At 44.8% G+C, this 22248-nt stretch overlaps 2 protein-coding genes across 2 annotated transcripts in view; both read left to right on the forward strand.

Moving 5' to 3' along the window:
• Nucleotides 1-5356, forward strand: part of LCK (LCK proto-oncogene, Src family tyrosine kinase) — a 21555-nt gene extending 16199 nt beyond the window's left edge. The window contains exons 10-13 of the mRNA XM_004678741.2: nucleotides 1959-2035; nucleotides 2122-2275; nucleotides 2359-2490; nucleotides 4743-5356. Of these exons, the coding sequence (XP_004678798.1) occupies nucleotides 1959-2035; nucleotides 2122-2275; nucleotides 2359-2490; nucleotides 4743-4945 (566 nt within the window). The 3' untranslated portion in view covers nucleotides 4946-5356. The remainder of the gene's footprint in view (nucleotides 1-1958; nucleotides 2036-2121; nucleotides 2276-2358; nucleotides 2491-4742) is intronic.
• Nucleotides 5357-8961: 3605 nt separating this feature from the next.
• Nucleotides 8962-22248, forward strand: part of HDAC1 (histone deacetylase 1) — a 28337-nt gene continuing 15050 nt past the window's right edge. Inside the window, exons 1-2 of the mRNA XM_004678742.2 lie at nucleotides 8962-9074; nucleotides 14386-14498. Of these exons, the coding sequence (XP_004678799.1) occupies nucleotides 9026-9074; nucleotides 14386-14498 (162 nt within the window). The 5' untranslated portion in view covers nucleotides 8962-9025. The remainder of the gene's footprint in view (nucleotides 9075-14385; nucleotides 14499-22248) is intronic.

The raw sequence follows: 22248 nt of genomic DNA on the forward strand, positions 1-22248 counted from the left end.
TCAGGGTTAGAGTTTGCCTGGGTTAGAATTCGGCTTCACAATTGTGTCTCAGATTAATTATTTCACTTCTCTCGGCCTTGGTTTTCTCATCTGTATAATGGTGAAAATAATGCCCTAGAAACTTTTTCATGAAGTCTTTAAGAAGATGAAAGAGTTAAGGAGCAATTAGAACAATGCCTGCTCTGTATGAAACAATGTTTGTGCTTGTCAGCTGGCTCAGAATCTTTGGGAGTATGAGATGTTTCCTTCTTTCAGGAGTGGAAAAAAGTTGTTCATTGGCTACTGGGTCTGGAAGTGGCAAATAGCTTTTGTAATTTGTGCGGATGTCAGTTGGTAGTTGCTAGTGCTCTGTGCTGAGAAGGATTCTGAGGCTCATTGAAAATGAGTGATGGGCTCATCTGTTGTGGACACATGGAGGAATGGCCGTACAGTCCACATACTTACTGGGTGAGACCTTTGCTAGCGAGTCCTTCATCTCTGATGACAAACTCAGCACTCATAGTGGGGAAACTCAAGTTGTGGTTATCTTTACATAGTTGTTTTTTTTTTTTTAAGATTTATTTATTTAGGGTCCTCCCTGGTGGTACAGTGGGTTACAGCACAGCACTGTGAAGCTGTTGTAGCCACTGCAGCACAAGTTCAATCCCTGACCAGGGAGGTGACCCACATGGCACAGCAGACCTCTCCTGGCCAGCCCACTGCTCCCCTCAGCGGTGTATTTCAGTAGATCTGCCAGTTCCCTACTCTGTCTCTGGTGAATCCTCTCACCTCCTGCACCTCTGGTCTACGCCTCAGTTCTTGTGTGCGTAGATAAATAAAACGTTTTAAAAATTCTTTTAAAAATATTTATTTATTTATGCATATAAGAGCTGTGGTGCAGGATAGAGATACTGGGTGGGGTGTGTGGGGATCCACCAGGGAGACAGAGAGGAGCAGAGCAGGCAGATGTACTGAAATGCAGCAGGTGGGTCAGAGAGGTCTGCTGTACTATGTGGATCAGCTCCCTGGCCCTGGGATTGAACTGGAGCTGCAGTGACAGTAGGCTGCTACATGATGCTGAGACTTAAGCCCTTGTGCCACGAGGGAGGCCCCATCTTTACACAGTTTTAATCTCTTGAGAAGGGCCAGACATCCCTAGCTCTGTTCCAGCAACCCCCGTCCTTGGTCTTTCTTCTTCTTCTTCTTTTTTTTTTTTGGTCTTTCTTCTAGGTACCCTCTACCACATGAGTGCCTCATCCCAGATGCTTCTTTCCATGCTCCATTTAATATATTGAGCACACATTTACTGCTGCTTGCTTTGAGTTAGCGACTGGATCTGTGGATAGACCAAGCAAGCTTCCTGCTATCAAGGAAATCTGATTTTAGTTATGAGCACTAGGAAACCAGGGTCTGTGCCATAGAAAAGTTCCAGCATGCCACAGGAATGTAGATGATGATGCAATTTATTATGCCTGGTAGGATCTAAAGAGGCTTTCTAGAGGAAAATTATATTTGGGCTATAAAAGGAAGGTAGAATTTTTAGTAGCAGACTGAAGACTTAGGGGTAAGAACTCAGTGGTCCATGTAAAAAAAAATCGCAAATTTGTCAAGGGTGGATGGAATGAAAAAGACAAGAGTCAAGGGGAAAAGAAGAGCTATAATTGTGGACCATCTGGGGCTCTGGAGTTTGGGCTACACATTGAGTTTTACCCCTATGGTGGCAAGAAGCTTACAGACCTCTCAAAATGTACCCCATCTTAATCTTTGCCACCCCCCCCAAAAAAAAAGTCTTTCATATACCTTGGGCATCCTCACCCTGGACACACATACCTCCGTTCTCAGCCCTTACTCTCTCTTTCCACACATCAGACATTGCTCCAGTTAGGGGAGAAGAGTCTTGAAGCTCCCCTCCCTCCATCCTCCACCCCCATACACACACACTCACAACTTGAATCAGTAATTTTCGCTTCTGCCCACAGGGAGCCTGGTGGATTTTCTCAAGACCCCCTCAGGCATCAAGCTGACCATCAACAAACTCTTAGACATGGCAGCCCAAGTAAGGAAACTGAGAGGGGTGGGCATGGGCACAGGTCAGTGGGGAAAGTCCTGACCCAGGACCACTGACCTGTCCCTGGCCTGTAGATTGCAGAGGGCATGGCTTTTATTGAAGAGAAGAATTATATCCACCGTGATCTGCGGGCTGCCAACATCTTGGTGTCTGACACCCTGAGCTGCAAGATTGCAGACTTTGGCTTAGCACGCCTCATTGAGGACAACGAGTACACAGCCAGGGAGGGTAGGTATGGGATAGAAGGGCATTCTGGGGCCAGCAGAATCTGGCCAAGCAGGCTCAGGTCACCTCACTCTGTCTATCCCCAGGAGCCAAATTTCCCATTAAGTGGACAGCACCAGAAGCCATTAACTATGGGACGTTCACCATCAAGTCAGATGTGTGGTCTTTTGGGATCCTGCTGACAGAGATTGTCACCCATGGTCGCATCCCTTACCCAGGTCAGTGCCAAGGATGGAAGCTGAAAGGGGAGTAGGGGAGGACAGCAGATCCATGCTTTTCCATTCACTTCTTCTGAGGCTCAGTGTCTGAGTTTCTTTTTGAGATTTATTTATTTAAGCTGATAAGAACTGGGGTACAGGCTAGAGGTGCAGGGTGGGTGTGGGTGTGAGAGGATTCATCAGATACAGAGTGGGAACCAGAACAGGAGGATTGACTGAAATATACTGCCAAGGGGAGCAGTGGGTGAGACAGGAGGGGTCTGCTGCGCCATGTGGGTCAGCTCCCCGGCCGGGGATCGATTCATGCTGTAGTAGCTGCAGCTATGGATAGCTTCACAGAGCTGTGCTTTATTTATTCTTAAAGACTTATTTATTTATTTATGCACACAAGAACTGGGGTACAGGCTAGAGGTGTGGTAAGTGAGAGGATTCACCAGAGACAGAGCGGGGAGCAGAACAGGTGGATCCACTGAAATACACTGCTGAGGGGAGCAGTGGGTGGGTCAGGAGAGGTCTGCTGCTCCATGTGGGTCAGCTCCCTGGCTGGGGATTGAACCTGATACAGTGGCTGTGGAGAGCTTCATAGTGCTGCATTTTAACTTGTTGCGACACCAGGGAGAGCCCCAGTATCTGAACTTTTTTTAACTGATCCTTCTCCATCCTTCGCGGGTGGGATTCTAACATCCCCAAATAGAGGCCCCACCTCCCAGGGCTGCCTGCCATCTATGGCTCGGAATCTCTCTCTCCTTTTAGTAATCCTAGTTCTTTTCTTTAGTTCTGAGACAGACAGGGTAGGATGGTAGGAGAGGATCTGGCCTGGGAGGAAAGAGACCTCCCTTTTATTATTGGATCTGCCGCAATACTAACTTTATGCAGCTCTTGATCAGATCATTAATTTTTTCCCCAGTGTGGTTAGAAGAGTATCAGTCCATGGTGTCACTCAAAAGTGTCAGCTTTTCTTATTAATCATCTCTTTGGGCAAGTGGTTTTTGGCAGGTGATTTTACCTCTCAGATCCTCAGTTTCCTGATATGAAAACAGGAGGTGATTTGTGAGTCTGACTCATAGTAGGCACTGAACATTCACTCCCCTCCCTTCTGAAGTTGCTTTCTTAAAAGAGTGAGAGAGTGATCATGTACTCGCCGCCTCTCCGAACCTCTTCTATCTCCTCTACCCCCTCAAGATTCCTTTTTTTTTTCTTTTAAGATTTATTTATTTATGCATACAGAACTGGGGTACAGGCCAGAGGTGCAGAGGCGGTTCACCAGAGACAGAGTGAGGAGCACAACAGGCAGATTGACGAAGTACACTGCAGAGGGGAGCAGTGGGCGGGTCAGGAGAGGTCTGCTGTGCTTTGTAGGGGTTGAACTCATGCCGAATCACTTCATAGTGCTGCCCTTTAACCCTCTGCCCCTGCAGGGAGGACCCTTAAGGTTCCTTTTTTGAAAGAAATTTGCTAGGAAGTCTGGGGAAAGGAGGTGGAATCCACAGGTGGGTGGGGAGGTCCAGGAGCACAGAGGGTGGACTCCAGAAACCCCACCTCCACAGAGCAGCTCAGAACTATGCTCCTAGGTAGGAAAAGGCACCTTAGCCTGGGGGATGGGGGTGGGGCGTGGTGGAGGGTGAGCCTGCAGGACTTCCTTGCCCAATGGCCGAATCCAAGGACTGAGCAGGGCTGGAGCCACGCTCCAGTTGTTCTGCTAAGCACCCTTCCTGCTCCTCTGTGTCACAGAAGCAAACCCGCAGAGAACTTCTCTATTAGAAGATAAAAGGCAGTGGGGCCCTCCCTGGTGGTGCGAGGGGTTAAGACACAGCACTAGGAAGATCTCTGCAGCCACTTGCAGCCTAAGTGGCAGCCACCCCAACCTTTCCCATCAAATAACCATAATCGCAGGTCGTCTCTTCAACATCTCTCCTCTGCAGGCACTGGGGGCCTTATATATACTAACTCATTCAATTCTCATAACAAGTCTATGAGGTAGGAGCTATGATTTTTTCCACTTTCAGATTTGAGGCTCACAGAGGTGAGGGGGCTCACCTGTGCATGGTCTCACAGCCAATATGTGTATTTTACTGAGCCTGTAAGTTGAGCAGACACGCTGGCATCGAGCACATGCCACTGGGGTTGCTTTACCATTGAGGAAGACCAAAGTCTCTTCGGCCTGGTGTTCACGCCAGGCCAGTTGTAAAAAAGCCCCTGCCTATGGGCTTCCAAAGCCAGGCCTTGACGTCATTTCTCCCATCCCCTTCCAGGAATGACCAATCCCGAGGTAATTCAGAACCTGGAGCGAGGCTACCGAATGGTACGGCCTGAAAACTGCCCAGAAGAGCTGTACCATCTCATGAATCTGTGCTGGAAGGAACGCCCAGAGGAACGGCCCACCTTTGACTACCTGCGCAGCGTGCTGGAGGACTTCTTCACAGCCACGGAGGGCCAGTACCAGCCCCAGCCCTGAAAGGTCCAGCTGGTAGGGTCTGGCACCCTCCCCCCATCTTTCTGACCTGGCTGGGGGATACAAACTTCCCCCAGCACATACCGATGCACAGAAGGACTCTGCACATGACTCCTGCCTACATGTGACACACACTTCCTATGTCTCCCACATGGATTCTGTAGCCGTGTGGGCTTTCTACATGTGTCTTGTACCTGTATGGCCTGTGCATGTATGTCTTGTACATCTGTCCAAGGTGTCCCTTCTGGGCCCTTCCACATCTTCCAGAAGAAGGAGAGAGACCTGAGATGGACACCAGCTTCTGCCCACCCCCTTTCCTTTTGCCAGGTCATCAAGAAACTCCTCAAGGGCTTGGACCTTATGTCATACCTCGCTGTGCTCCTCCTCGGTGCCTGGCACATATCAGGAGCTCAATAAATGTGTTGATGATAGTTCTACATTTCTCTGTTTGTTTTCTCTCCTTTTTAGAAGGGGGCGAAAGGGGTTCTGAGTCACCCTGAATTGGGGTAAAATATAGAAGAAAGGGCTGTCTGAACTCTTTTCAGCACTGGTGGGCTGAGGATCAAGAGGAAGACCCTATACTTTGCTGTATGAACTGCTTCTAATGGGACAGTGTTTCTCACCCCATCCTAGAGGATTCTGGGAGATTCCTACCCAGAATTATTTACTCCTAAAGGTAAATAACATTAAAGAAATATACCCACTGATTCAGATTCAGAAACGTTTTGATTCACTTTCAGTACGTTTCTTTTTTTAAGATTTATTTATTTATTTAGGCATATAAGAACTAGGGTATAGGTCAGAGGTGTGGGGGATGAGAGGATTCATCACAGACAGCAGGGAGCAGAACAGGCAGATCTACTGACACACTCTGTTGAGGGGAGCAGGGGAAGACAGGACAGCTTTGATGGGCCATGTGGGTTAGACCCCTGGCTGGCAATCAAACTCATGCAGCAGTGGCTGCTAATAGCTTCACTGTGCTTAACTTAACCCATCAGGGAGGCTTGGGACTACTTTTTTTTTCTTAAGATTTATTTATTTGTGCATACAGAACTGGGGTATAGGCCAGAGATGCAGGGGCAGTGAGAGGATTCACCAGAGACAGAGTGGGGAGCAGATCAGGCAGATCCCAAGGAAGTACACTGCTGAGGGAGCAGTGGGCAGGTCAGGAAAGGTCTGCTGTGCCATGTGGCCGTGCCATGTGGATCACCTCTGGGGCTGGGATCGAACCCATGCTGAAGTGGCTTTAGCTTCTTAGTGCTGTGCTTCAACCCGCTGCACCATCAGGGAGGGCCCGGAACTACTTTTTAATAGAATAGTCTTTAAGGCTATCTTGAAACTAGATGGAGTCAGCAGTCAATTTCTAAAATGGGAGATTTTCCACAAAACTCTAGATTTCTTTCTTCTCTTGAAAAATAGGATATAAGGGCCCTCCTGGTGGCACAACGGGTTAAGGCTGCAGCACTGTAGACGAGCTGCAGCCGCTTCTGTGAGGGTTCCATCCCAGCCCAAAAGGTGATCCACTTGGTGCAGCAGACCCTCTTGCTCACTTGCAGCTCCCCTCAGCAGTGTACTTTGTCAATCTGGCTGTTCTGCTCTCCACTCAGTCTTTGGTGAATCCTCTCACTAACTCTACATCTCTGGCCTGCACCCCAGTTCTGTATGCATAAATAAATAAATCTTTAATAGAAAAGAAAAATAGGATTTGATCCCATTGGCTGGATTTATGTGTCCGCATGGAGCTGAGTAGTGGCCACTTCTGCAATTGGGGCTTGAGATCTCCCTCTGGGAACATCTCCACTACACCCTATTTCTTTCAGACAATGAAACATGCTAGGAGTTACTTACCATGCTCAGCTGGTATTCTTAAAATAAAGAGAAAAGTGAAATGGTTTTTTTTTTGTGCCTCTATTTCTACTAAAAAGTAAGAAAATTAGAGATACCTGAAGATGGCACTGTTTTAAAGAAAGATGGGGAGAGGCATATTTCTTTGTGAAAGTGAAGAAGAATCTGTTTATTTTTATTTTTATTTACATTTTAAAAGGACAGGCTTATTAAGAAAAGGAAGAAGGCATAGTCACAGGTGGGCAGCGAGGAAAGCTGAAAAAAATCTAATTTTAAAAATATACAAAGCATCTGAATCAAACTATTACAGAAATAGAAGTCTACTAATTTACATCACCTGCCTGACCTCATAGGCATCTGAGTTTGTGATTACTGTTCTGCATTTTATAAAATGCCACCACACCCATGACCTCATCTGATCTCCACCTTCCTCTCCATTTCCACACTGTGTAGCCATAGAGTTAAAGAAATTGAACTCTGTATTCTTATCCTCTTCATTTTACAAAGAGGGAATGGAGTCTTAGAAAGGTTAAATAAACCCATGCTAGGAAGTAGCAACACAGAACAGACAAGAGCATTTTCTGTTCTCTGGCCCTTTCTGTTTCTATAATAGAATTGCCTGGTCTCAGGTCTTCTGTTACCGTTATTATTAATGATATGAATGCACTTCCCAAGTGAGGAACACAAGTGTCTAAACACTCTTTAAACTGTAAAAAAGCAATAAAGATGTATCTTCTGACTATAGGATCATGAGTGAATAAGTTATAGGGCACATAGTAAGTGCTCACTAAATAATATTGCTGTAGTTTTTATTTTACTAGTCCATCATAGGGCTTTTCAGCTTTCAATAATGACTTGATGATTGAGCTATCTAGTGCAGAGGTTCTCACTAGGGGAGGATGCTGGTCAATTTTGCACGCTTTCTACTTATCCCTTGCCTACTCTGGGGACATTTTTTGCAATGCCTAAAGACAATGTCTGGTCACAATTGAATCCAAAGAGTAGAGGTCCAGATGCTGCTAAATGGCCTACAGTGCACAGGACAGGCCCCTATGCAACGAGTTAAAGAGCAGCGCTATGAAGCTAGCCACAGTTGCTTCAGCACGAGTTTGATCCCTGCCAGGGAGGTGACCCATATGGCACAGACCTCTCCTGGCTCGCCAGCTGCTCCCCTAGCAGTCAGTGTATTTCAGACAGTCTGCCTGTTCTCCCCACTCTGTCTCTGGTGAGTCCTCTCACCGCCCCTGCACCTCTGACCTGTACCTCAGTTCTGTATGCATAAATAAATCTTTAATTAAAAAAAAAAAAAGAACAGGACAGCCCCTTACAATAAAGAATTATCCAGTCCCAAAGGTCAATATCCTCAAGGTTGAGGAACGCTCTGCTCTAGTAGTAGTGGACAGATTTCTCCTTTTTGAAGGCACTCAGTGCTCCTGGGTGAGGGCATCAGGCAGATAGGCTTTGGAGTAAGAAAGGCTGGGTTCTGCTACTTCCATACAGTGCATCTGGTCACACAGCAGGTTTTTTAAAAAATCCTTGCAGCTGGAAACTGAATTTAATTACTGGTTGTGTGACTATGAGCAAGTTACAGAAGTCTGAATTTCATTATGTTTATCTGGAAATGGGGACGAAAAGCCCAGTTCCAAAGCTCTCCTAAGGACTGGAGGTAACCGTTGTAAAGCAGTCACACAGTACTTGGCCTCCAGCAGGCCCTCGACAGTTTATTTTCTTTCTGTCCGTTACTTCTCCCTTCTCCAAACCCTGATTCTTGAATCCAGATTCCACCCTTTCACGAGCCGAGTGACCTTGTGTAAGTCACTTCCCTCCCAACCCCCGGGGGCTTCAGTGGACTCTATAACATGTCAAAGTTGGCCTGTGCTCTCCCAGCAGGCTTCCAACGACGAAATGGGGCCGTGAAATTTACAGACCTGCTTTCTTCCCCCGGGACTAATGGTACAGTCCTGGGGCAGTTTTCCCCCCCACCCAGTCGTGGACCTTGGTACAGGCCCAGGGGGGCCCCGGCCGCCTCTCAGGGCAGCCCTTGCCCCCTGCCGAGTTCCGGGCCGTCCCTGCGCAAGCTGATTGGCTGGAGCGCTGCCCGGGCTGCGCGGCTATAGGTGAGCCTGGAGGGAATGGGCGGAGCGAGCTGGAGGCCCGCCCCCCGGGTCGGACGCGAAGCTGAACCGCGGGCTGGAGGCCCGACAGACAGACTGACGGGACGGACGGGAGGCGAGCAAGATGGCGCAGACTCAGGGCACCAAGAGGAAAGTCTGTTACTACTACGACGGTGAGCACCGTTTTGGCGGCGGAGGCGGGGCTGGCCAGGCCGATCCGGGAGCCGGAGGCTGGGAGAGACGGAACGTTAGGGGGAGGCTGAGCAAGGAGGCTGAGAGGAAGGGAGGTCGAGACTGAGGGGGGAGGCTGCGAGGGAGAGGTCGAGGTTGAGAGTGGAGGCTGAGGCCGCGCAGGGGTCGCCTGGGGCAGCCTGAGGTAATCTTCGCGGGGAAATTCTGAAGCAGTCTAATGAGAGTTTGGGGCGCCTAGAGAGAGGCAGAATCTGATGGAGAAGTTGCAAGGATACGGCTTCCTGCTGAGAATACCAAAGTGTTTCACGGTCCCGTCCTTCCTCGCCCCTTTTGGTGAGAAGTCCGCGGGCGTCTCCAGCGAGTGGTCACCAGCTCCTTCCCCGGAGTCTGAGCAGGACCTGCCGTAGCTGCTGGGAAATGGGACTCTGGGGTCGGAAGGAGAAGGCTGCAACCTTTTAAAACAGACTTATTTAACAAAAATAAGACTCTGCACTGGGTCTGCTTAGGTGCTGGGGCCACGGGGGTGAGTCCCTCTCTGCCTTCAGCCAGTCTGGAGGGGGAGATGGACAATGATGAAGAATTACTCTCTGTAGTGCTGGGCTAAGGAAATGCCCAAGAGTGCTGCGGGTGCCCGGGCAAGAGGTCCTCAGCGCTGCGCAGGGTCGGAGAAGGAGGTGCCGTCTCAGGACCCGAGGAACAGGAGTTAGTGAGCCAGGCACGGGTGTTGCAGAGCTCCCAGAAGTTTAGAGGTGAGACAGGAAAGCACCTTTGAAAACAGTAGGGTTGTGTGCAACGTAGGTGAGGCATGGATTTGAGGACAGGGCGTGGAAAGTAAAGGTCAGGGGTGAGGGGCCAGTTACAGTGAGGCTGGAGAAGTGGGGAGAGTGAAGAAGTGGTGAAGGGCGGGGCATCCCATCCTCAGGAAGCTGGACTTAGACTTATTCCGGGGCATTTGTGAATCACTGACACCTTATGCAGGCTAGTGACAGCATCCGATCGTATCTTAAAACTGTCTCTGTGGGACAGGAGTGAAATTCATGAATTTAGGTGTAGGGAAGAGAGCAAGAACCTCAAGTTTCTGGTTTGGGTTGATGCTGAGTGTTTGGTGAAGGCCATGTCAACCGATAAGTTTGGTTGGTTTTTGGTTTTGTTTTTAAAGGAATAGTTGTTTGAAAAAAAGAACTAAAAAACAAAAATACTTGTTGAGCTGTCTGGAGATAGCCAAGTAGGGGTGTTCAGTGAGCAGTTGGCCATTCAGGTCTGCATTTAAAAGACACAAGTGAGAAGAGATTTTTATAGTTATAGCATGCAGGTGTTAATTTAAAAAAAAAAAGATTTATTCTATTTATTTTTGTATACAAGAGCTGGGGTACAGGCCAGAGGTGCAAGGGCTGGGGTGGGGGTGAGAAGATTCACCAGAGAGAGGGGAGCAAAACAGGTGGACTGACTGAAATACACTGCTGAGGGGAGCAGCAGGTAAGACAGGAGAGGTCTGCAGGACCATGTGGGTCACCTCCCTGGCTGGGGATCGAACTCACACTGCTGTGGCTGCCAATAGCTTCCTAGTGCTGAGGCTGAGCCCGTTGTGCCACCAGGGAGACCCCAATTTTAGCTATAGAAGAGGATGTACGCCTCTACAAAGTAGTTTACAGAGTGAAGAGAGAAGAGGATTCACGTTGGAATTACATGAAAATGGGCAACTGAGGAAAAGTGTGGTGTTCTTTATGTGCTAATCTCCTTTCTCATAGTATTTGTGACTGTGTGTGAGCTGCCACTTACTTGTTTATACTGCTTACAGACAGTAAATGCCTGAAGCAAAGGAACTATGTCTTGTCTGTCTCCCCCCCCCCCCAAATACTGCCTAGCTTATAGTAGGATGGCAGTAAACATTGATTGGTTAAATGAATAAAGGTAAAGGGGGCCTGGCCAGAGAGTGAACCAAAAAATGTTGGATTACAGTCTCCAAAAGTAGGAGGGAGTCGCCCATTGTTTAGGGTGGGAATTGAAGGTAGATTGCAGCAGATTGAAGAATGAGTGGATGGGTGAGGGTGAAGAGGAGATATCAGGTTGAGCCCTTTTTATTATTTTTTTCAAGTTATCTACTGAGATAACATTGATTTATAACACTGTACATGTTCTAGGTTTAGATTGAAATCCTTTTAAAGTAAGATTGTTAGGGCAGAGAGAATTATTGTAAAATGCTGGGAATTGAGAATATTAAAATACCTACAAAAATAGAGAGGGAGAGGTTGAAGCAGGAGAGAAGGGCTAGTCACGAGGGAGGTAGACCTGGTGAAATGCAAGGCTAAGCATAGGTTGGAACACTAGTCTGAAGGACTAGCCTTAAAGACCCTCTCCTTTGTGAAGAGAGGGTGAGTAGCAAGGAAAAGTTCAAATGTGCTTAATTAAGTAGTGTAGGAATCTTGGAGAGGATATTTAAGTTGCTGTTGTGAAAGAGGGAGCTGTGAAAAGACCTCAGGCTTGGAGAAGGAAACACACTGTGAGTTTGCAGTGAGGTCACTAATTTGAGACCCAGATTTGGCTCTGCTACTGAAAAGCTTTGCAGTATTGGGCAAGTTACTTTACCTTTCCAAGCCTCAGGAGACTCTCATAAAACAAATAATAGCAGTTCCCACTATGAGAACAGTGCTGAGAAAGCTCTTAAAATACTTAAAATAATATCTAAATAAAAAGGATAATTTCTTTTAAAGTCTCTCAGCACCAGATTAAAAACTGTTAAGATGAGTCCACCCTTAGGTACTCCCTTAGCCTTCTAGATAAGGTATCTTAGCTCCCCAGTCAAGGCTGAGCCTTGACTGACTCCTGCCTTGATAGGCAAGGGAGTTGCTTGGCGGCAGTGCTCATGCCAGAGAGGTATTGTATAGCATAGTAGTAACATGTGACTGACTGCCCACAGCTGGAATGCATAGGGGTGTCTCAGCCACTGCCCTAAGAATACTTTCTCCCCAACCCTTCAACAAGGTGTTTGAGAATTCCCTGGAAAAAAACTTTCTGCCTGCCTTCCCTGCTACTGCATCTCAAAGTTTGTGTCTGTATGGGACAAAGTTCCATACTGAATGTCACTACATGTTGACTGGTGGAAAGCACAGTTCCTTTCCTACTAAGGCCTCACTAAGATTAAGGAAAGAGGATGAGAGGACATTAGATAAAAACTAAGACAGTCTAAATGAAGTATGGACTTTGTTAATGCTAGTGTGTGCTATGGAGTCATCAAATTGTAACAAATATTTTACTAGTGTGAACTAAAAGGGGGACCTGAGGGTGGGGTATTTGAGAATTCTCTGTACTCTCTTTGTAATTTCTTTGTAAACCTAAAAAAATCATTCTAAAGAGTGAAGTCAACAGAGAAGAGGATGAGATTGTAAACATTCAACTATTTAGAGGCTTCCGATTATCCCAGGCCATGTCTGTGTCTATGATAGAGAGAATTGGAATGTGACTTGGATACTATTGGTAGAGTTCCCTACAGTGCATTGTTCCCTGGAATGAAGCCTGTTTCTGGGCCACCAAACTCCAATGTGTAAAAGATTGCACCTTTTTTTCTCACTGGTACTGAAAGATCTGTCTAATCATGAAGGGATGTCTCTAAAGAGACATCTTTGGGTATTCAGTTTCCTTGATTTTAGAATACAGTTGAAGGAGTTTTCTACCAATTAGACTCACAGAGCCCTTCAGATTAGGTACCTCTAAGCCCACTGTAAACTTTTAGTGTATTGGAGTTAGGAGAGTTGACTCCTGGATCACTCATTAGTGATATTTTAAAATTAAATATTATTAAAGTAGCATTGCTATATCAAACTATAAGTTGTAGGCCTGCATCACTAAAAACAAACATCTGTGTATATACTATGTTAAATTCACCACTAAAAGTAGTTGTATGATCTTGAACAGCTTCTTAGTTCATTCCCTTGCATCTGTATTGAGCATCTGTGATGTATAGAGCACATTCATCCTGGCACCCAGTTTCTGTGTATATAAATATGTTGTAAATGATTTAGATACAAACAAAATAAATTAAGTGTTGCATGTATATTGCATGCAGAGAAATGACTGTTTTGATGAGGAATGTGTATGAGGCTTAAGCTGCCTTTGTAGGCTGAGGATTAGCAGAGAAGGAAGGACATTCCAAGGTAAAGGAACAGTCTGAATAAAGGATATTTTGGGATGAAGGTGAGTGCCATGTTCAGGGAGCTGGTAAACTCTCTGTAATGTGTCAGATAGTAACATTCTAGACTTTGTGCCCTGTAGGTGAGTCTCTGTAGCAACTGTGTAGTCACTCAAGCCATGAAAATGTGAAAGCAGCCATAGAAAATATAGAAGCATGGCTTTGTACAAAGGCGAGTTGTTGTCTTTGACCCAAGCTCCATGGCTTGCTCTTTGGAGCCTAAAGCAGAGATTGTGTGTGGGTGGGAGGTGGGGAGGGGGGTTTTTGGGGGTGGGGAGAGGTCTGGGGGGGAGGGCAAATATGTGAAGGAAGAGGAATCAATTGAAAGACTGATGCTGTAGATGAAGCAAGAGATAATGAACTCACTTTCCTTATCTATGAAATGGTAATAATGATCCCTGTCCTATTTTACAGGTTTATTGTGAGAATCCAGTATGAAAAGTAATGCAAATATGCTTTGACACCATAGAGTGTCACAATGTGTAAAAGGTGAAATGTGGCTTATAATAATTCTGACTAATTGATGGCTCTTTTTCTGTTGTGGGAGTGAATTCCTTAAAGATACAGTGTGGTGTTCCCCAATAACTTTGAAATGAAGCCCTCACACTATACAATGCTTGTGGGTTCAAGTTTAGATCCTGCACTAAACTATCCCTAAGTGCTGACCTCAGAAGGATGCCCTACTTTTGTCTTGATTTTTAAAAAAGATTTTTTATTATTTATACATACAGAACTGGGGTACAGGCCAAAGGTGCAAGGTCATTGAGAGTATTCATGAGAGACAGAGTGGGGAGCAGAACAGGCAAATTGACGAAGTACACTGCTGAGGGGAGCAGCGGGTGGGACGGGAGCAGTCTGCTGGGCCATGTGGGTCACCACCCGGCAGCTGGTGATTGAACGGTTGAGGCCAGCTTCATAGTGCTGTGCTTTAACAAACCCCTGCGCCACCAGAGAGGGCCCTTGCCTTTTCTTTTAGATTTGCCCTTTTTCAAGGTGGGTAAGAATCTCACAGACTACAATGAACCAGCAAGAGAGTTTGCCCAAGAGTTTATTGTAAAAGTTCCTGGGAGTCTCTGTCACTGAAACTGTCACTTTTTCTTCTTCAGGTGATGTTGGAAATTACTATTATGGACAAGGCCACCCAATGAAACCTCACCGAATCCGCATGACTCACAATTTGCTACTTAACTATGGTCTCTACAGAAAAATGGAAATCTATGTAAGTTACTGGGAACACTACCCCTCCCCAACTTCATCAACTCTGGTTCCTCATATGTCATCCATCCTTTTTTCCCCCCAGCCATTCATCCATCAAATATGTTGAGTGACTGCTGTATGTTAGGCATTATAAATGAATAAATGCTATATATATATTTTTTTTCTTTTTAAGTTCAGTTTAGTACTGGAGACTGATGGGTAAACAGATAAACTGTATTATAGTGTGTATGTACAACGGTTTAAACGTGAACAAGATGCAGAAGTAATGAGCAAAAGAGGAAGAGAGATTTGGAATGTTTCCCTGAGATGTTATCTGAGGAGGGTTTAAAAGATTGAAAAGAAGTTAGCCTGGATTTCAGGAGGGACTGACGTTCTAGGGAGACTCATAAAAAACAAAAAAGGTAAGAGCAATGTCGTGTGTTTGGGGAAGATACAAGTAGCGCCTCTGTGTGCAGGTATCGCTGTGGGCAAAGTACACAGGTACGACTGAGGCTAGCACTGGCAAGGTCAGCACGGACTGATGTGCTGTGCCAGTCAACTCTGAGGGCCATAAGCAGTGCCTGAAAACAGGGAACATCAGGGTTTGTTTAAGGAAATGCCAAGTGTCTGTTACTAGAGAGTCTGTCTCTTCTCTAATCTCTTGATTCAACTCCTATTGGTTTTTGGCCCATCTACCAGTTTTCAAAGAGAACCTAGAAATTCAGATTAAGTAAAATTCTCATATTTTGTTGACCAATTCATGGTTCTTTTTTTTTTTAAGTGTACAAACAAAAAAAAAAATCAATACATTTGTGGGCCAAATTTGGCCTAGTTTCCCAATTTGAAACTCTTGGTTGTGAGGATCAAATGAAGGTTTTAAGCAAAAGAGACCTAAGAACAGGTGTGCCAGTTTAGAAGCAGGATTGATAAATAAGAGGCTGTGGTAAGGGTTCACATGAGAAAATAAAGAAGGTTTGGAGAGCCATGTTTTCTTACGGTTACAGCATAGGAGTCTGTTGTTAAAGTCTTGCCCACAGCTTAAGTAACCTAGCAACAGCAGTATCCTTTCCTACCATTCCAGAGACTGAAAGTAGGTGAGTCTTCTGTCCCACATGGCCATGTCATGCCTCTAGAGGCAGAAGAGGCAGCTAGGAAGAAAGAAGGCGAGGTAGACAGAGGAGCAGATGGACCTTGGGACCAGAGAGCCTTTTCAGATGTAAAGGGCATCTGGCAGTAGAAAAGTAGATGGCAGGTGTGGTCAGGGCTGCGAGGGAGCATTTTGCTAAAGAGAGGGTACTTGAATCTGGAGTAGGAAGCACCAAGACCTCCAGGGATGTAGGTGTGCCTTTTGCATGTGCACACCATGCTGATTTGGCTGCACCTTCTTCCTTTACTGCCAGTTTTTCCTTAGCATCCGCTAGGCCAGCCAGATGAGACTCTGCCTCTTTCTACTCCATCTTCACTGGGAAAGTTATTTATATTACTCAGTCTTATCTTACTCATCTTCAAAAATCACCTCAAGCCTTCTTTCTTTCAGTAGATTTTGGTTAAATACTTGTTATACTTCAGGGACTGGCTATATTAACTTCCCTGACAGATACTGAAATAAATGAGAGGAAAAATAAACCATTAATTTTTGGAGATTGCTAGGTATCAGGCCAGGAGTATCTTACTTCATGTCAGCTTTATAACAACCCTAATTTAAAGGTGAGAAAACAAACTCAAAGAAGATAGCTAATATAACTGAAGTCACATAGCTTTTCTTTTTTTTTTCAAGATTTATTTATTTATGCATACAGAACTGGGGTGCAGGCCAGAGGTGCAGGGGCAGTGAGAGGATTTACCAGAGACAGAGTGGAGAGCAGAACAGGCAGACTGACAAAGTACACTGCTGAGGGGAGCAGTGGGCAAGACAGGAGAGGTCTGCTGTGCCATGTGGTCACCTCTGGGGCCAGGGCTCGAACTTGCACTGAAGTGGCTGCATCTAGCTTGCAGTGTTGTGCTTTAACCTACTGCGCCACCAGGGAGAGCCACATAGCTTTTTTTTTTAAAAAAGATTTATCTATGCATACAGAACTGGGGTACAGGTCAGAGATGCAGGGGTGGTGAGAGGCTTCACTGGAGACAGAATGGGAACAGAATAGGCAGGTTGATGAAGTACACTGCTGAGGGGAGCAGCGGTCAGGTCAGGAGAGGTCTGCTACGCCATGTGGGTCGGCTCCAGAGCTGGGGATTGAACTCATCCTGAAGTGGCTGTGGCCAGCTTGAAGTGCTGCGCTTTAGCCCACTGCATCACCAGGGAGGACCCGAAGCCACATAGCTTTTAACAGATGAGTCGAGACTCCAACCTAGATCTCTGGTTCCAGTATGTATCTGTCCATTTATCTTCTTTTTCTTTCTAAACATTTTAACAAGAAGTCTAGAGGTTGACAGTAGTTTTAAGGTTTCTTGGTCATAACATCAGGGGCCCATGTTTTTTGCCTTCATACAGCAGACTCCAAAGAGAAGGGGAATGGGGCAAATGATCACTCTTTACTGTCTCTCGCCCACACTCCCCTTTTTAGTACATGAGAAAACCCTTCCCTGAAGCTCCTGACAAATCTCCCCTTCTACCTATTGGGCCATTTGCCTTTCTCTCAGGCATTCCCCAGCAGTTGGTTGAGACTAATCACATTTGATCCCTGGTGCTGGATACATTAATACCCAGCCAATCAAGATCTTTTACCACGAAAGGAGAGAATGACTTTTTGGGAAACAACCAGCAGTGGCTGTCACAGGTGATAATAATACCTTTCTGGAAATTACTGTATGATAATGTTATTGTCAACTTCTAGCAAAACCTCAGTACACTGCCTGCACTTGCGCTTGGTTTCAGTGACCACTGTCAACAAAGTCCAAAAATATCATCTACGATAAGATATTTTTGAAGGCAAGAGGACCGCATTCACATAATTTCAATTAGTATAATGTTATAGTTATCTGTGATTAGTTAATTGTTAATCTCTTACTGAGCCTACGTTATCGACAACACTTTATCATAGGTATGTATATAGAGGGAAAACATAATACATGTTTTACTTATAAAACATTTATATCAGTATCTGTAGACAAATGTTAGTTTCACTATATATACTAGAGTAGAGTTGCTGGATCAGGATGTATTCATGTTCAATATATATGGTTTGGTATTCTGCTGTTTTGGGCATCCTCTGGGTCTTGGAACATATCTGCCACAGATAAGGGGTGGTGATTGTTTCGTCTCCTTTTGAGATCTCTAGACCATTCTCCCTTAATAGGATCTTTTTCCTACTCTTGCTCTATCTGTTCACTGAGTGTGAATCTTGGATGCTGTTGCCCCAACAGTGTTTCTCTACATTCAGCCCTTTTATCTTCTCCTTTCTCTGGAGTATGATCCCAACATCCACTTTCTAAAGCACAGATAGCCATTTATACCTATCCTGAAATTAATAGCTCCTCACAGTTCTGAAAAAAAGAGCAACTTAGACTTTTTACAGAAATAGCTGTATTACTGGTACATCAATAACTAAAGGACATATGTTGACATCTTTTTCACGCAATTTCACCCTCTTGGGTTCCTCCCCCAATTCTGTCTCCACACTTCTAATTAATATCTCTCAGAATCTACATCCTCACTTTTCATTCAGAAAAGTATACATCATCAAGAAACAGGCTCTATCTTGCTTTGGTTGCTAATTTTGTGTATTTCCAGATTTTTTTTTTTTTTTAAAGATTTATTTGTGCATACAGAACTGGGGTACAGGCCAGAGGCTCAGGGGCAGCGAGAGGCTTCACCATAGACAGAGTGGGGAGCAGAGCAGGCAGATTGACGAAGTATACTGCTGAGGGGAGCAGCAGGTCAGGAGAGGTCTGCCACGCCATTTGGTCACCTCCGGGGCAGGCGGGAATTGAACTCATGTGGAAGTGGCTTCAGCTTCTCGGTGCTGTGCTGTAACCAGCTGCTCCACCAGGGAGGTCCCATTTCCAGATTTCTTATTCATTGCCTTCTGTTCTTTTGTTCTTTAAAATGTTTTCATAAAATACTGAGTATATATGAAAGAATTTTATAAAATATATGTAAGATACCAAGAATCCCTTTTCAGTTTTTACCACCTACTTTAAGTAAAGGAACACAGCTATGACTGCGAAAGGCAGTCAGACTGTATGCTTTCCCCATACTCTTTTTTTCCCCTAGAGTTAAACTCTGTCTTGAATTGGGGGTTTATTATTTCTCTCATAATTTTATGTCATGGTTGCATCAGCAACACTACAGTGATAAACAGGAGTTGTGGAGCAGGGTGTAGGGTGCAGGGTGACTCAAGAGTGAGATCCTGGCGGTTTTATTGACAGAGAAGGGTGGGTCAAACTGAACACTGAATATTGGGCTTTCAGGAGGGTGAGTCCAGTGGTAAACACCTGACTCCCACCCATGGCTCTAGTCTTATTAACAAGGCATTCCACTGATCAATCCCTGGGGCGAAAATAGTAGCTCCCTGCCCCCACCCACGTCCCCACCCCTTCCCTGTCACACCTAAAGATGTATACCTATCGCCCTAGGGCGAGCAAGTGTCCTGCTCTTGTCTAACTTGAAGGGAGCCTTGTATGCTACACCCTTATGTCATAAAGCTATAATTTTCTTTATAATTTTACCAGTATGTGTTTCTGTATGATTAAATAACACGTGTTTTAGTTTTACATGTTTGAGTGTTACATAGAACTTTAACAATATATATTATGTGACTTGCCTTTTTTGCTGAACAGTGTTCTTGAGAGTCATAGATTCTGATGCTCTGGCTTTATTTATTTTCATTGTATTTTATGGAAAGAATAGACTACGATGTGTATCTAGTTTTCGGTTATTACAAACACTGCTTTAGTGAACATACTTGAAAGTGTCTCTTGGTGTGCAAATGCTAGTTTCACTAGCACATATACTAGAGAAGAATTGCTGGATCGGGATGTATTCAGATTCAGCCTTATTAAATAATGCTAAAATGATTTGCCGGTAATGTAGAAGAATCACAGTACTCCAAGTCTTTGTCAACACTTAATTTTGTCATTTATTTAGGTAGGAATGAAATGATACCTTGTTATTGCTTTGGTTTGTGTTTCCTTCATTCTTAGTGAGGTTTAATATCTTTTTGTATGTTTATTGGCTGTTGAGATTTCCAGATCTATTGAAGTTCTCAGTTAAGCCTTCTACCCGTTTTCCTATTTGGCTGTCTTGGTGTTTTGGTGTGTGTGTTTTTAATTAGACCTCATATACACAGAATAGGGTTAATTATCTTCGACTCTTAAATATCACTGATCCATACTTTGTCCTTCAGAGATTTGGCATAAAAATCAGTTTCAAACAGTGGAAAGAACCTGATAACAGAAACTGTGGAGGGGAAGCACTATAACTTTTGTTGAGGAAGACATGCTTGTCTGGAGTATAATATTTATGAGAAAAGGCAGAGGGGAATTAGATTGGAAAAGGAACCTTGCAAAAAATTCTTGATTACCCTGTTAAGAGTTTAGAAACTTTTCTTTTTAATTTGGAAGTCATTAAATGTTGTAGGGCATTGACTTCAAGATTTTTGTGACACCAATTGGATGAGGATAAGGCTGTGTAAAAATGGAGCCAATTAGGAGGCCAAAAATAATCCAAATGAGAGTCGGTTTTGTTTTTTTTTTAAAGATTTATTTGTACATACAGAACTGGGGTACAGGACAGAGGCTCGGGGCGGCGAGAGGCTTCACTAGAGACAGAGTGGGGAGCAGAACAGGCAGATTGACGAAGTACACTGCTGAGGGAGCAGCAGGTGAGACAGGAGAGGTCTGCCACGCCATGTGGGTCACCTCTGGGGCAGGCGGGGATCGAACTCATGCAGAAGTGGCTCAGCTTCTCAGTGCAGTGCTTTAACCCGCTGCGCCACCAGGGAGGGCCTAGTTTTTTTTTTTTTTTTAAGATTTATTTGATTCATTTATGCATACAAGAGCTGGGGTGTAGGCCAGAGATGTGGAGGGGGGGGGAGGGTAAGAGGATTCAGCAGAGACAGAGTGGGGAGCAGAACAGGCAGATTGACTGAAATATGCTTCTGAGGGGAGCAGTGGGTGAGACAGGAGAGGTTTGCAGGGTTATGCAGCCCAGCTCTCTGACTGGAGATCAAACTCATGCCCCAGTTGGCTGCTGACAGCTTCTAGTGCTGAGACTAATTAACCCCTTTTGTCACCAGGGAGGCCCCAGAAAGCCCATGTTTTTTGTTTGTGTTTTTTTGTTTTTGTTGTTGTTAGCAAATATGTATTGCGCTCTTGCTCAGTAGGGTCAGGACAGACATGATACCACGCAAATTCTTAGAATGTAGACCTATTCCTGGTCTCCCAAACAAACATGTAGTTTCTGTACAGTTTGAATATGATGATAAGGCAAGTACAGGTTCTCAGGAGAGCACTTCAGAGAGCTACATAACTGAGATCTGGGGGTGAAGGATAACTTTTGGGGGAATTCACTTTTCAGTTGTAATCTAAAGTTGCATAGAGGGTGGCCTAGTGTCCTATGCCATAACATCTGCAAAGGTCTAAAGAGAATTTCCTTAGAGAATTGTAAGTAAAATTGTGGTTCACAGATTGGTACACTGTGTGAGATAAATTCATACGTCAAACAGTTTATTTAGCCCACAAAATATTTTTAAGAACTTTTTATTAGTGGCAATATTTTTGAAAAATAAAAGTTAACCCAAAGACTGGTACTTGGGCCCACATGCATGTTAGTAATTGGCTAGAGCTGTGTAAGTGCTGGCCCTCTGCTGACTAGTTTTGTTTTGCTTAAACATGAAATTAGCCAATGCTTGGCCCATGTAAGTGCTTTGTGTTTGGCATTCCGTGGGCTATCAGATGAAATATTTAGGGAAATGCTAGTGAGCTGAGCAGGGACCAGATTATTCTGTTTTTCCAAACCAGATTAAAGAGTTCAAGTTGGTGGGGCCCTTCCTGGTGGCACAAGCGCAGCACTGAGAAAGCTATCTGCAGCCACTGCAGCCCTGAGTTTGATCCCCCAGCCAGGGAGGTGACCCACACGGCACAGCAGACCTCTCCTGACCCAACCACTGCTCCACTCGATCTACCTGTTTTGCTCTCCACTCTGTCTCTGGTGAATCCTCTCAGCCCCCGCACTTCTGGCCTATAGCCCAGTTCTTGGGTGCATAAATAAATAAATCTTTAGAAAGAGTTCAACATTGGGCAATTGAGTCTGAGTAATAAATTCTCTAAAGGGTTTTTAGAGAGGAATGTCATGTTTTGGTTTGAATTTTAGACAAATTGTTCTGCCTGTACGATTGAGAATTCACAATGGTTACTGTTGAGTCCATGTTGAGTAACAGCACTGTTAGCAGATTATTGCCACAATTCAAAAATATTGATGCCTGGGCATCAAAAGACTTGATTGATATACTAGTAATAGTTTCAACAGAAATTGAATGTAGAGGCTAGGAAAGAAAGGATGATACTTGATTTCTGTCTTGAGCAGTTGGGTGGATGGTAATAAGAAGTAAACTTGGGGAAAAGGACATAGGGAAAATAAGGTGGTGAATGTAGTCAAGATTATGGAGGTAGAATGAAAGGGACTGGCAGTGTAGTGGAATGGGGAGCAAGAGAGAGCAAAGTTAGTGATGCTCAGGTTTTTAGCTGTGTGGGTTTGTATCATTAACAAAGGGGAAGCTGAGTTTTTTTGTTTTAAATTTTTTTAAAAATTATATATGCATATGGAACTGGGG

The sequence above is a fragment of the Condylura cristata genome, unplaced genomic scaffold (genome assembly GCF_000260355.1).
Source record: "Condylura cristata isolate star-nosed mole 26May11 unplaced genomic scaffold, ConCri1.0 scaffold00008, whole genome shotgun sequence".
Taxonomy (NCBI): domain Eukaryota; kingdom Metazoa; phylum Chordata; class Mammalia; order Eulipotyphla; family Talpidae; genus Condylura; species Condylura cristata.